General features: G+C 40.8%; 1 protein-coding gene across 9 annotated transcripts in view; it reads right to left on the bottom strand.

Annotated features, from left to right (window-relative positions):
* UNC5D (unc-5 netrin receptor D) overlaps positions 1–16010 on the bottom strand; it is a 529465-nt gene that overhangs the window by 175609 nt on the left and 337846 nt on the right. For all 9 annotated transcript variants that reach the window (XM_038560130.1, XM_038560132.1, XM_038560129.1 and 6 more), the window contains exon 4: positions 11766–11869. In XM_038560130.1, the coding sequence (XP_038416058.1) occupies positions 11766–11869 (104 nt within the window). The remainder of the gene's footprint in view (positions 1–11765; positions 11870–16010) is intronic.

The raw sequence follows: 16010 nt of genomic DNA on the forward strand, positions 1-16010 counted from the left end.
GGGGAGTCTATTATCTGGTTGAATCACATCATTGAATGAAATGTCATATAAACACAATCCATCATTTTTAGCTCCCATTTCTACTTTGAGGTTTCTTTTCCACATTATCTTTGTTATCCTTTTTACTGTTATCCCTCTACACTTCCAATACATGCTGCCTATTATCTGAATTATTTAATTAAAAATGAGAATGTGAGTTCCCTGGCTATGAAGAAAGAGACAAATTCTTTTCCAGGCAAACGTATGATGTCCATTACCACATAATACTTTACTTCTAAACATACCCAGATTTGCAACAAAGGTATTTCAGGCAGTGCATAGATGACAATGTTAAAAAGAAGTATTAAACTGACCACCTAGCTTCATACATAATTGATGCCCTAGAGTGACTGCTCCTGTCAAATTTGGTGGGTATTACGCAGATTTCCTTGCAGTGGCATGCCAGAACTGCCTCTTGAAGGTGATCTCCAAATGATACTGTTGAGCTAGCACATGAATCGCCAGCCTGACACTTCCCGCACACAGAAATCAAGGTTTAAAACATCACTTGTAACTAGCAGGAGCCAGTGCTAGCAGAGCACGGAGGGTGAGGAATATTGCACACGATTAATAAACATGTCGACAGAGATTCTGTTGGAAGGACTGATAGCCAAATCTCTAAGTCAATACCGATATCAAAAATTAAAGGGACAGTTCCAATTTAGCTAAAGCAGAGTCAAGAAAGACTCAGTTGTATTTTTTTTTTTTTTTTATGATAGGTACAGAGAGAGAGAGAGAGAGAGAGGCAGAGAGAGAGGCAGAGGGAGAAGCAGGCTCCATGCACCGGGAGCCCGATGTGGGATTCGATCCCGGGTCTCCAGGATCGCGCCCTGGGCCAAAGGCAGGCGCCAAACCGCTGCGCCACCCAGGGATCCCCGACTCAGTTGTATTTAAACCAAAATTCACCATGGCAGGGGATTATTTATTTTTCTTTTTCTTTTCTTTTCTTTCCTTACTTTTCTTTTCTTTTTGGAAGCTTAACTGATATAGCGAAGTGAATCTGAGTGATGTCTGGACTTGAGCCGCACAGCTGCTAAGCTAGGGTGGTGCGTCTGTCATGTGTAGTGTGCGAGCCACTGCAATTCATACCAACCAAAGCTCAGGGAGTTTCAATAAGTCCCTCTCTTTCCCTCAGTGTAACTTACTGCACTGAATCTAAGGAGGCTCCACGGGAGAGATCACAGCTCCTTTAGATTTTACAAAGTGGAGAAGTCTGAGCACTGTGCAGTGCAATGAAAGAAGCCATCTAGGATTCTTTCAGCAGGCACAAATTCTAGAACTGAAGCGAAACTGCAGTAAGATCAGCTGGGTGTATCTCAAAAGTACCTGCAGGCAGGTGCTTAGTCTGCAGGTCTCTAACTCATGAAGCTGAAATGGGCACGCTCTATTTTACTAGCAGTTATGTGAAAAATTCCCCATGCTGCTGATGTGCCTTCTAGTTGCCCACAGTTAACTAAAAACAAAGGACATTATAGAAGGTGGCACTTTCTTCCTGAACAGACTCTACACACAGTGGGCAGGACATGGGTATCATGGCAAAAGACTACCAACAGAAGCCGATAATGCAGTGGCTGTTTGTTTCTGTTTTAACAAGATCTGCATACAAAACAAAGGCATTTGCTAAGTGAATCAGGACGGTGTGTGGTATGCTTCACAGAAACATTAAAATCCATGCTGTCTCAGCAGGATTGGGATGGAGTTCTTGATTCATGCCCATGGAGCATTACTGCTGAATTACAGAACCGCAGCTCTTTATGTGGAGGCCTCCCAGACTGCTTTTACTTCTGCATAATTCAAGATATAAAGACTGTTTATTGCTGCTAAACTGTGAAAAAAGGCACAGGACAGAGAAATAGCTCTCCGCCTTCATTAGGTTAATTTAGAAATCATACATTTCCTTTCCTTATGTGTTTTTCTTTAAATTTTTTACTACTGATGGATTAATTGCTAGCCTTCTGATTTTTCCTCCAAACCGCCTTCCCTCTTTTTTTTTTTCCACCTTCCCTCTTGATCCATTTGTTTCTTCTTCCAATTTGAGAAGCCTTAAACACAATATGCAAATTTTATATTTTTGAAGGGAAAAAGGATGTAATTTCCTGTCAAGGAAAAAAAAATGGAGAGTAGGATAAAGGGATGTTCTGTTAGTAGGGTTTCTGCATCCCATCAAAGCCCACTGAAAGTTGTCACTGGCACTAAGCCACTCTGCAAAACCATCTCCAGAACTTGAACACAATGCAGATTCCAATGCCATCTAGTGATGGTGTTTAACTACAATTGGAGAGCAATAAGGCTCAGGCCTGTAATCCCAGACATGCGCAACAACATGCAGGAAAAGCAGTAGGCTTGCATGTGTGAACTCATATATATTTATAAATGCCATTATCTTACCTTAATACTTTTAGCTGTATATGTAGGAAACGAAATGGTAGACTCTTTAATGCCAGGCATGTATCTTACCCAGCTGCTACTCAGCATGCAATATCTGACACATAAAGAAGCTTCGTTGGGTGGATTTTTAAGAGAATAGGCTCAGAAGCCAGGTTATCTGGGTTCAATTATTGAATCAATCATTTAGTAACTGTGTCCTCCAGTAATATGTAACCTGTCTGTGTCTCAGTTTCCTTACTTATGAAATTGGCAGATTACTAGCATCTACTTCAGAGAGCTGTCGGGAGGATTCAGTGATGAACTGTGCCTGGCATAGAGTGCATATGCGATAAATGTTAGCTATATAGTAGTTTCTGCACTAATTTGTATCTGGAATAAATGACTCTATAATTAGATTCATTGAATAATGAACTCTCAGAAAGAGAAATTAAGAAAGTAGTCTTATTTGCAACTGAATCAAAAACAAGTATAATGCTTAGAAGTGAGTTTAACCAAGGAGGTGAAAGACCTGTACTCTGATAACTATGACATTGATGAAAGAAATTGAAGATGATACAAATAAATAGAAAAATATACCATGCTCATGGATTGGAAAATTAATGTTGTTAAAATGTCCATACTACTCAAGGCAATCTATAGATTTGATGCAATCCCTATGAAAATAGCAATGGCATTTTTCACAGAACTAGAATAAGTAATCCTAAAATCTGTATGGAACCCCAAAAGGCCTCAAGCAGCTGAAGCCACCTCAAGAAAGAAAAACAAAGCTGAATGTATCATATACTTGCACAAAAACAGTCAGAAAAATCAATGGAATAAAATAGAGTCCAAAAGTAAACCCCACCTTACATGGTCTTCGTCCAAGGAGGCAAGAATATACAATAAGAGAAAGACAGTCTCTTCAATAAATGGTGTTAGGAAAACTGGACAACTACATGCAAAAGGATGGAGTGTTTACATATACCATATACAAAAAGAAACTCAAAATGGATTAACGACCAGAATGTAAGATCTGAAACCATAAAACTTCCATAATAAACATAAGTTGTAAGCTCTTGGGCATCGGTCTAAGCAATATATTTTTAGATCTGTCTCCTCAAGCAAGGGCAAGAAAAGCAAAAATAAACAAATGGGACTACATCAAACTAAAGAGCTTTTGCACAGCAGAGGAAACTGAACAAAATGGAAAGGTAACCTCCTGAATGGGCTAACATGTTTGCAAATAATATAACTGATAAGGAGTTCATATCCAAAATATATAGAGAACTCACACAATTCAACATCAAACAAAACAAATTTTTTAAAAAGGCAATCCAACTATAAATTGATAAGAGGACCTGAGTAGGCAGTTCTCCAAAGGAGACACAGATGCCCGCACATGAAAAGACACTACACACCACTTATAATCAGGAAGATGCAAATCAAAACTACAATGAGGGGATCCCTGGGTGGCGCAGCGGTTTGGCGCCTGCCTTTGGCCCGGGGCGCGATCCTGGAGACCCGGGATCGAATCCCACATAAGGCTCCCGGTGCATGGAGCCTGCTTCTCCCTCTGCCTATGTCTCTGCCTCTCTCTCTCTCTCTGTGACTATCATAAATAAATAAAAATTAAAAAAAAAACTACAATGAGGTATCATGTCATCCCTCTTAGAATGGGTATTACTTAAAAGACAAGAAATAACAAGTATTGGTGAAGGTGTGGAGAATCCCTCACATACTGTTGGCAGGAATGCAAAATGGTGCAGCAACTAGAAAAAACAGCATGGAGGTTCCTCAAAAAATTAAAAACAGAACTAACATATGACTCAGCAATACCACTTCTGGGTATTTATCCAAAGAAGACAAAAAGAAATTCAAAAGATATATGCACCTCTATATTCATTGCAGCATTACTCACAATAGCCAAGATAAGATGACAACCTAAGCGTCTACTGATAGATTAATGGATAAAGATGTAGTATATATAATGGAATATTACTCAGCCTGTAAAAAAAAGTGAAACCTTGCCATTTGTGATATCATGGATGGATCTAGAAGATAATATGCTAAAGCCAAACAAGTCAGATAGAGAAAGACTAATACTGTATGATTTCACTTTTATGTGGAATCTAAAACAAAACAAAAAACCACAAATGAGCAAATAAAAGAGAAAGAGACTCATAGGTACAGAGAGCAATCTGGTGCTTGCCAGAGGGGATGCAGGTGGGAGAGTGAACAAATGGAGGAAGGTACACAATTCCAGTTATAAAGTCAGTAAGGCACAAGGATACAATGTCCAGGACAGGGAATATAGTTAATAATATGTAACACCTCTGTATGGTGACAGATGCAGTTAGGCTTATGGTAGCATCACTTCCTAATGTACATAAATGTTGAATCCCTATGTTGTATACCTAAAACCAATATAATATTGTGTTTCAAGTACAGTTCAATAATAAATAACAGAGGTACTGCTATATTGGCATATCTACAAATTGTAGCTTTAAGAATCCAATGAGTCAATATATGCGAAAATCTATGTAAATTTCAAGGTGATAACTTAAGTTGAAGAGTTTATTCGTGGGTGCCTGGGTGGCTCAGTGGGTTAAGTGTTCAACTCTAGGGTTTGGCTTAAGTCATGATCTTAAGGTCATGAGATAGAGCTCCACATTGGGCTCCTTGCTGAGTGTGGAGTCCGTTTAAGATTCTCTTCATCTCCCTCTGTCCTTCCCTGCTCCTCCTTTAAAAAAAAAAAAAAAGAGTTTATTCTTAGATGTACCACACAGCCATGTGTAAATATTCATCCACTAAGTCATAAACACTTGCCAGGTATCCACTATATTTATTTATAAATATGATTTATATATTTATATTATATATAATATATAAATATATTTATTTATATATATGATTTGCATCTCCTATCCTGAGGGGAATTACCTTAAGGAAATAGGACATACAGTCATGAAAAGTTAAAGACAGATCAGAGGAAGGGAGTAGGGGAGAGAAAACAAAACGTTCAAGGCAATATGCTATAAAAGTCTTTAGAGGTGTGGAGACAATGCTGCCCTTCCCTGAGCAGTCCACACCAATCAGATTAGGAGTCTCTTGGAAAGAGAGCTCCATGTCAACTGGGATGGCTGGGGTAGAAGTCAGAAACTGGCTGTGTTAAAATGGATCCTCCCAGGGCCTGCAGAGATGTCAGAGGTCAAGGGCATTCCAGGCAAAGACAAATTGAGCAGACACAGATTGGACTGGAAATAACAGAGTAGTGCTTGGTAAGAAAGAGACTGAGTGTGTGGAGCTAACATAGGAGATGGAGAGGGGGGAAATAAAGAAAGGAAAAGGAAGGCAAGACGAGCAACTAGGCATCCTTTCCAATCTCATTGTAGGTCCCTGCCTTTGGCTTCAAGAAATGCAATTGTATCTTCCAGGTTTTACCCCTCAAGGAATACAAAACAAGGGGGGGGGGGGAAAGAAAGAAAGAAAGAAAAGAATTACAAATCAAGAACTTCAAATGTCTTCTCTCCTTTTCTTCCTCAGTAAGGAAACACAGCCTCCCAGATGAGGATGTGGTAAAAGTCAGTACGTTAATAAGATTTACTTAAGGACCAGTTTTAATGATGAGGGTATTTGGGCTGTAGACAGCCACTTTTTAAATAACTTATATTAACCTCATTTTCCCATCTCTCTTACGATAGCAATTTTTTTTTTTTTTGGCAGAAATGTTTTTAGAGAAGTAATTTACTGGCACTTAATTACTAGTATTTAACCAATTCAACATTCTCTTTTCTTAAGAGTCCATTAGGTTTCTATTACAATATTATACATTCTAATCAAACGTGGCTTTCTGCAAAGGTCCTCATTGTCAGTCTCCTCAAAGCAAAGTTTATCTGGACTATTAGACATTCTCTCTGCTTTGGCTGCACCAAATTAGATTAATTATTTATACCTGAGGTCCATTGCTTCAGAACTTGGGCACTTCACTTAACATTTCTCTAGTGAATTATTAAGAGTCTTATTTTTAAAATAAGGTCCTCATTTCATAGTCTGTTTGATTGAGGTTAAACACAATAGTCTAGTGATTCTTGTCTTAAACAGTTCAATATCATAAGATTCTCTCCTGGGTTTTATGCCAGTGAACACATTTGAAACAAATGAACCTTTCACTAAGAATACCCTCACAGGCGATGAGGGCAAAGGGTTTTTGACTCAAAACCTGTCTGGCACCAGTCTGGGCAGAATTATTAAAACAAGTCATAGATAGTATGTGGATTCACTGTTTATACGTCAGGAATAACTAGAGATATGAAAGGGGCCTTAGGGGTTTTCTAGTGCCCCTCCTTATTTGGCAGATAAAAAAGATATTAATGTCCCATAACATTGGCTCAAAGTGATTTGCTTTATTCCAAAGGCCACGTGGTAGATGCATTGTTAATAGTGTGGATTCCTGATCACAAACAACAAACTCTGCTCTGGCTTGTGTATGCAGGAAAGGACTTGATTACAAAATATTAGTAGTATCCAGACAATCTTTTTTTTTTTTTTTTTTTTTTGGCTTTTACCTTAGAATAAGGGAGACAAAAGAAAATCTCACATACATTAGAAACCATGTCAAATGGTCCACCAAGTGACCAAGATTAATAGAGCTTCTTAAGATATCTTTGCTATCCACTTGGGCATCTGGAAAGGAAAGACTCCCCTGCCCCCACATCCCTGCCCCCTCTCTCCCCTCCAACCCCCCACCAATAATTTGGCTTCTTATACTTGTCTAAGCTCTGACACACTCTTTGAAACAGCAAATATTCATTCTTTCATTCCACTCTTGGAACCTCCCCTTGTTATACAAGCATTGCAACCTAGTGATCAGTCAATGATAAAACCGATTTGGTGCCCAGCAGAAAGAAGGGAACCTCCTCCTTACCCCACAATGCACTGACTAGGGCCCCCGATCTTCTTGAATTGTCTAATTCCAGCACTGTCTTGACTCCTTGGTGAGATAAAAACAAGAATAGTGCCTGGCATGCACTGGCTCAAGGCTAGAATCTGTCAGTTGCTTAGCTTTGGGGCCTTAATTCTCAAAGACATTGAATTATTTTGAGTAGGCTGTTTACCTTGATGTGAGCAGAATTAGCCTTAGACACTAAGCCTTTATGGCAAGTTTTATTGTCCAAGGCAAATATAACCTGTTAAGATTTACAGGCTTTATTAACAGCAATAACCGTTTTATAGCCAACATCAGTAAATCAGGGTTTATTGAGAACTCTACAATTTTAATCTGTGGAAAACCATTAAAATGTCGGCTTTTCATTGGACATAATTTCTAACTTTTATGAAAGATAGATTTTCCATTTAATTGGGGAGTATAAAAAAGTGCGGTGTGGGATAATGAATTGTTTTGAAAAGAGCAAATTGGTTTTAGCTAAACAACAAGTGTCAAACACTAAAGTCGCTATCTTTAGTTAGAAATGTCCCAAGGTCAAGGTGAGAAGCAACTGCAGTGACCAAAATGCTCTAATACATCCAGCTAAAGGATGAGCTCACGGTGTTTAGAAAAACTCGGATTATCATCTGTTCACATATCAGGTTTTGCAAAGAGCGTGTGACCTATTATTATTTCATCCAAATCAGTGTGTAAATGAGTCTGTGAGAATCTTCAAGTTCATATGCTACTTTTCAGAAAGTGTTTTACTACTCCTGGTACCATACATTAGACTCTGCAATGGGGTAAGCGAGGTGAACAAACATTGATAGTCACCAGCTTCTGTCAATAACCATTTATTTCCTCCATGTGATAGATTAAAAGAGAGGGAGGTGGAGAGTGTGTCTGTCTTTTGATGAGCTTGCAAAGTAAGAATAGAGGGCTCAGGTGGGAAAGGCAGAGCTCATTGGTAGTGTGGGGTATGGAGGGATGGTCTTAGCAGCGCCCTGCTTTTCATGGGGCTGAAAATGTGTCAGATATTGTACAAGTCTCAGTTTTAATCTGGTCCTCCAGCTACAATGGAGCCTTCACCTCATCTCTGAGAACCAAAGGTTTGTGAAGCTTTATAAAAGACTAGGATAAGGAGGAAGAAGAAAAACCACAATAATCTCTACTATGTATTTAGTACCAAAAACTGTTTTGCATATTCCCTGGCTTTTTTCTTTCTTTGTCTCCTAGCAATCCTACAAGGAAAATATGCTTCCTATTTTTGGATGAGGAATCTGAGGTTTAGGGTGGCTAGTAAACTGCTAATAGGTCACAGCACTGGGAAGTGCTAGTCAGGGTTTGACCCTTCGTGACAATGAGATCTGTCATGGCCAATGCCAGATAAAGGAAAAACTGTAATGAGGGTAGAGATTACCCTTTCATACATCCACTTTTCTCCTCCTCCTTGGCCTCCTCCCTGTAACTCTGGACATTGTACTTTCCTATTTCCTAGGACAGCATCAAACCCACGCTCCTGGCCCTTGGGAGCTCAGAGCCTCCACAGACATCCTTCTCTAGACTCCTTGACCCCTTGAGCATCCAAAGCCTCCATTTCTCCATTTCACTATTCTTTGTTTCACCACCAGATGACCTATCTCAAACGAAAGAACACAATTTGCAGAAGGTTTGGGATTGCTATATTAGCTAGAAGAAATTTCAATCTAAAACTCCATTTCTAAGGATGGAAAGAAAGTCTGGCAGCATAACAAACAGAGAGGTTACCCCTGGCCTAGGGGCTCTCTAGCTTCAAAAAGCTTTAGGGAGACTCACTGAACCCACAGGCTCATTAAAAACCAACAAGAAATATTAGAGAAGGAAAAAAAAAAAGATCTGAGCTTTAAGGTTAGATTGGCTTCCTACTGATCTGAGAGCTTAGACAAGTTCCTATAAGAAGGACATGAAAACACATTTAATTTTCTAGCATCTCTTTTGCAAATCACATGAAATAACACAGAGAAGGCACTGAACACGGTGCCCAGCACATGGGGACATTCCATACATGGTAGCTCTTCCTATGCTTATGCAAACCGCCTTCCGTGGTCATACAGGTGAATTAGTTGCCAAGGAAACTACTTCACAGAGAGAAGACAATTGTACAGGTCTTCAGTGTGCCAACAGAGGAGACCTCATATGTCACTGCAGGACAAAACCCATGGCGCCACCAGGCACAGCTCCTTCCAGTGATGACCCCAAGGTTCCACAGCAGGTGGCAGGAAGGGAACTACATGGTGGAAAGGGAAGCATCCCTGCTCAAAGAAGATAGCAGGAGCTATTTTACAATGACGATTCTTATATAACTGACCGATTTCCAAGCAGAGTTCCCAACGACTGCCACCCTGGAGAGTCGTGAACGCTGCAGGATCCTCACCCAACGGTGATGTCAGAAGGCACAGCAGTGCACTCGTGGAGGTCCGAAGAGCGGGTGACAGGCGCTGTCAGACATCTCTACCCAGGGAGCCCCCTTTTGGAAGGGTATGCACATTCTCCCTTTCCTTCCCCATCCTGTCCTCCTCTCTCTCAGCCTTCTTCTGCCATTCTGCCCTCCCTTCAGCAAAAATACAGATGTCGGTGGTAATAACGACTGTGTGACCTATTGCATGCTAGAAGAGCTGTAAATATTGGCGTGTGGATATGGGTAGTATCTGACTCATGATTCCAAGGTAACTCAAGTGTTTGGAATTGGGATGCCTCCTCGCATTATGATGATGCGTTAAATGCTTGTCAGGGCCCCACAAGAGCCCATTAACTCACGATGTAGCTGGAACACACTCCATATCCATCCTATGATACAAAATGTACAAAACACAGCTTTCCTCCACTCTCAGCTCCGGATTGCTGTTTTAAACCATCCTGCAGTCCTGGCTGCTCCTGGCAATGGCCCTCTATTTAAAATCAGCCAGGCTGGCTCTGAAATTTATTTCTAATAACGTACACATGGTTAAAATAAAAGGGTCATATGATACCAATGGGAAAATGAGAAGTGCACTGAGTTAGAGGGTCCCCCCCAGATGTCATGTCCACACAGACATCTGCAAATCAGGATTTTGAGGGGTAGATGGTGCCTGTAGCAAACTGCTGACACTCAAGTTAGAGTCCTGGGAGCACAGAGGCAGTCGCGAATGGGAGTGACACATTCACCTGTGCACTTAGCGTCCCGCTGCCTGTCATCCTGCTCTGGACACCAGAGCACACTCTCGAAGGAACAAGAAGGTGGCAAAAGAAGATCAAAAATCTTTGTTTCACATTAAATGAAAATCTAAAAATAAGCATTTTCCTTTCTAATCATTTCCTATCATGCATGGAATGTTCACTTTAATTTTCAAGTCCGTTTACTTCATTTCTGTGAACCACTTGAGCTTTGAATAGTGTCCACCCAGCATGCTTTCTGTCTAAACATGCAAGTGTGTGTGTTTTTTCATTTCCCTTTATTTTCTCATTCCTTTGTCCTTCCAATTGCAAAATCCCACAGCAATTTTAGCGAAAAATATGATGCAAAGGCTCTTTCTTTCCCCCTCCCCCCCTTTTTAAATATCTACTTCTCAGTGAATAAACAAACCATAGCTCTGAGGACAGTTTTCTAGCTTCCCACAGAAGAGTCACAACTGGACTATCTACTGCTCACCTCAGGCCTACATTTATAAAACTCATCATTCTACTAAGCATTCCTGGTACTTCCTAGCTTGCCTCTACCCCTAATATTGCCTTTCTAACTGTATTACTCATCTATCAGAACATCTTTTAAGAGTGAATGAAAGATTTAGGAAGGTTTCTCTATCACCACCATAGGTCATCACTGACAACCATATTCTAATAGCATGGTAGGAGTTCTAGAAAACATGCAAGGAGCAAAAACCACAGTGACTCTGGATTTTAGACTCCCACTGGGAAGGAGACCTGTGGCTTCATCACTTTTTATATTCCCCATGCCGGCACAATGCCTACAGCACAATAAATGCTCAGTGAATGTCTGTTCCATTACTAAAGAAAGACTATAAGTACAAACATCAGTGACACTTGGCTCTAGGGGCTGATCTCCTTCTCTTTGGGCTTTTTCACGTGGCTCTGCCTGTTAGAGCTCAGGTTGATTCATGACCCAGTGTGCATATCACAGTGTCCAAGGTGACTGAGGACACAAAGGATACCACCTGTGTCATCTGAGGTCACCAAAATTAAGACAACAGACCAAATCCTACTCAGGCTACCTCGCAAGAGCTTTATGTCACCAACCAAGTAGACGAGAGACAATTTCCTCTTCCAAATTATTTCCTCCACAATTTCTTCATCATCTTTGGCAAATGGGTTCAGACAGCAAGAACACCACACACAGGCTCTTTTACCTCACTCAGGATCACGCAGGACTTGGTTCCCCTTCTTGGGTCCCAGGCCTTACCTCAGCAGCAGGGACACCCTCGGGCGGTCGGCAGTGTAGCACTATCATGCCTTCGATGGGAACCTCCCTTCCCTGTGGATCTTGTTCAAAGTTTTTCCGTAGATCTGCAATTAAAACAAAAACAAAAACAAAAACAAAAACAAAAAAAAAAAGAAGAGTGTGAGAGTGTGAGGTCCACGTGACAACTTGCTCTAGGGCCAGTATTATTCACATTGGTTCCAGATGCAATAAGTTAGGGAGCTTAAAAAAAAAAAAAAGAAAAAGATAGCGAGCTTCATGTCACAAACTAAATACAGAAAAGGGGATCCCTGGGTGGCGCAGCGGTTTGGCGCCTGCCTTTGGCCCAGGGCACGATCCTGGAGGCCCGGGATCGAATCCCACGTCAGGCTCCTGGTGCATGGAGCCTGCATGGAGCCTGCTTCTCCTTCTGCCTATGTCTCTGCCTCTCTCTCTCTCTCTCTGTGACTATCATAAATAAATAAAAATTAAAAAAAAAAAGATTTTAGATAAATACAGAAAAGTCACTGGGTTTCAGGAATTACAGAAGAAAACCGTTTTCCCAAGTATTCACGAGCACATGTGAAATAAACCTGCAAAGAACTTCCTAACACTCTATCCTGCCGTGAAGGATGAAAGATTTAGTGGGAGAGCAGAAAGAAAACCAACAAACAACTCATCATTTCCTGAGTCTGTGCCAGCATAATCTGCTTAGCATCTGATGAAACACTTGGCCTGATAAATTGCTATGCACAGCTATTATGCAGTTGAGATGCACGTGAATTTTTTTATTATTATTAACGAAAGAATGCCTTATTAATCTGTAACCTCTGCCTTTTCCTTAACCCTCTAGAGGGCTCTAGAAGATGGTAATAGAGTGAGATTACCTATTAGGCTTTTATGTGTAACCAGGGAGAATGGGGCAACATTCAACCACAACAAAATCTATAACTCATCCAACCAAACATATAATTAAAAAATACAACGCCCTCCAGTCAAACAGTGATGCTGGGTATCTGCATAGTGCCCTTCATGGAAGGCTCGAGGCACTTTGCAAACAAGCTGCACTATTAACCTTTTACACATGGAAGGGTGATGTTTGGAGAGGTTAATTGGCTTGCCAGTGGTCACGGAGATCATCAATGCAGCGAGGGGGAAAAATTCCCTGAGCATCCTGACATCCAGGCTCTGCTGGCTCACCAGCCAAACTTTCTTCGGGAAAAGGACACACAGATAGTTCAGAGAGAACAAGCTTCGCTGCATGGCTTTCCACTTGAGTGGATGCTTCAAGAACCAGAGTGGGAGTTGGCCTCTGCTTCTTTTGAGGTGTCACAACAACACTCTGATAATTTTACAGCACAGGCTTCACTCTTGCTGTCACTTGAAATCCTGGGATAGTAGAGCAAAGATAGCTTTACAAGTCTTTCTCAATGTAAATGATTCCCCCTCCCTCCCAGACAATGTATTTTTCTTCAATTGAGTATCTCAAATTACAGGCTGTGGATTTATTGATTTAATTTTCTTTAGTGCTTACAATAACATGAAATATGTTCTCTGTAAAGAGCAGAGCTCCAGAATCAGTTACATCTTTACAAATTGTATAAATACATTAAACTTGCTTTTAGCAAGTCAGAAACACTGGATGAATAACAAGCAGAGCAATCCATGTATTCACTTTCTTCTGAATTCTACTCTTAATGTTTTCCCTCCCAGGGGCAACCGATGTCTTTTGTCAGTAGTGCTATATATTCAGGGATCTTGATGAGTATATATGAGGCAAAAGATCTTAGAAGGACTTGCATAGCAGACAGGGGGCAGGATCCTTCTTCTCATTTCTCTGCTGTCCCCTAAATCCTAAAGCTAGCTTCCTTCTTTCAAGATCCATAAGCTTCCAGAGCCCTTAGGATTTGGAATTTCTGACTGCAAATGTGATGAGGGTTACCTGACCTAGGATAAAACTGTGAGTGAGGAACTGTGAGTAAATATCAGAATGAAAACTCTCCCACTTCCTGCACAATTTGGCCACAGGGTTTCCTTTGCTCTCCCACAAGGAATCTGTGAGTCAAAAAAAATCCCTCCTCCATAGGATTCATTTATTCATTGGGACCGTATTGAAATTAATCTAGCATACAGTGTGAGTGACTCTAACACGAGTTTTGCCAACATTCACTTTGCTAATGGAAAGGGTTGAGTTTTCGTGGCCAATTTTGTTTGGTTTGTTCGCCATTTTGTTTTCCTTGATTGTTTTGTTTCCTAAATGAAGCCTCGCTTTATGCTGCTAAATAATGGTTGCAGCTTTGACAGCACCAAATAATCTGTATTCAACCAGATGAAGCACAGAAAACGGATGGTAGGAATCTCTATTCTATCTTTCATTCCTATTCCCTTTCTTTGCTCAGGAGAAATGGAAAAGGTAGCAAAATGCATAATTTATGGTTAGTTCTGCACTCCACTATGTTAATACAGTGGCAGGTGAAAAGAAAACTAGAGTGAAATCATTTTCCCCCTCCATTCCCAACTGCTCAATGAAATAGGTTTATAAAAAAGGAAACCCTGTATTGACACCTTTCTGATACAGGAAAAAAATATTGTCAAGAAATTTTGAGAAAGTTCTAGTAGATCATATCCAGCCAGGGACCTAACCAACCTCATGCTCTTCCCCATTGACATTGGAAATCACCATTGGAATGGTTCTGACAAGAATCATGTTAAAACTCCTCAGTATGGGCAGCCCTGGTGGCTCAGCAGTTTAGCGCCGCCTTTGGCACAGGGCGTGATCCTGGAGACCCGGGATCGAGTCCCACGTTGGGCTCCCTGCATGGAGCCTGCTTCTCTCTCTGCCTCTCTCTGTCTCTGTGTCCCTCATGGGTGGATAAATAAAATTTTTAAAAAACAACAACAACAACAACAACAACAAACTCCTCAGTATGTAAATACAAAGACAAAAGATTAATTGGCAATGGAGTGGGAGGTCAGGGAAAAAGTATGCTGTCATGTATCAAGATCCAACTCCTAAAAGTCAGCTGGCCATGCACCAGATACCACACCAAGGGAGAAACACAATTATCATCGCATCTTGGCCTATACTAGAGGCTCATGGTGGGAACTCTGGCATTTCTGATTCCCAAGAGGGGCAAACAGACCAGAAAAATTCCAGATAGCTACTAAATGTAATGAAAACCATGGAAATAAACTCTTAGACACAGAGTTATATGCGTCCAGTTCTACCTCTGATTCTCACCATAGGTCCACCCAGCCTAATTAAGTTTCTGAATTGGCAAAACTAAGTAAGTACTTTTATCGCCTATGTTAGTTCCAAGGCTTGAAAAATTCACATAGGAACCCATGCAACTTCCAATAGTAGAGAAAACATCCCCCACCATATAAAAAGAATTCTTCTACAAATAAAGGAGGCAAACCATAGAACTGAGATTAAGTGGCTTCCTCTAAGACAAGAAACAAGAGGCATTTTTGGATAGCTTCTAATTTAGGTTCTTTAAATTCAAAAGGAAATAGCAACTGAGAATCTAGAGTAGGGAGTTATAAATAGGATAACATCTGAGATCAAGAAAACTGCCACTATGCAGGAGGGAAAAAAACACAACATAAGTGCTGAGTTAGAAATACACATATCATGAAGACTGTAAACAGCATCCTGAATACTGCAGAAAATTAAACTAAGGGAGGATCCAGGCAGGATCCAGGCAGGAAAATTAAAAGGACAAAGGGGGAAAAAGTTGGAGTAATAGAGCTGTGAGACACTGGGTATTGGTGCTGGCACCTCTGGAACTTGGAAGAAGGACCCAGATCTCTGAAGAAAGACTGACCATCAGCCTGGTGCTGACCTCTGTGTGGCCTAACAAAGTTGGTTCTGGAAGTACTTTAGAAAAATAATAACCTAGAAACCAGAAGCAACTGCCACTTCTAGGATGAAGAAACTCTCAGGGGTGGAGGTGGGGGTGGGAGTGGTGATACTGACCTGGAAAGAAAATTAACAAGAAGTAGTCTTTCTCCCTCTTGCACCTGTCAGTCACCAGTCCCCTCTGGCACCTACCACTGGTGGAACCTTACAGGGAGCCAGGGTCTAGCAAAGAAGTCTCCATCCACAGATTTACAAACTATAGACCAGTGGTTTTAGAGGCAAGAAATAATAGCTTCATAATGAACAAAGCCCATTTTAAGAAAGTTCCTCTAGCAGGACTCTTATGATTGCTTGCTGCCTATTTGCCTTCCTCACGAGATCGTCAA

This window comes from Canis lupus, chromosome 16 (genome assembly GCF_011100685.1).
Source record: "Canis lupus familiaris isolate Mischka breed German Shepherd chromosome 16, alternate assembly UU_Cfam_GSD_1.0, whole genome shotgun sequence".
NCBI classification, from domain to species: Eukaryota; Metazoa; Chordata; class Mammalia; order Carnivora; family Canidae; genus Canis; species Canis lupus.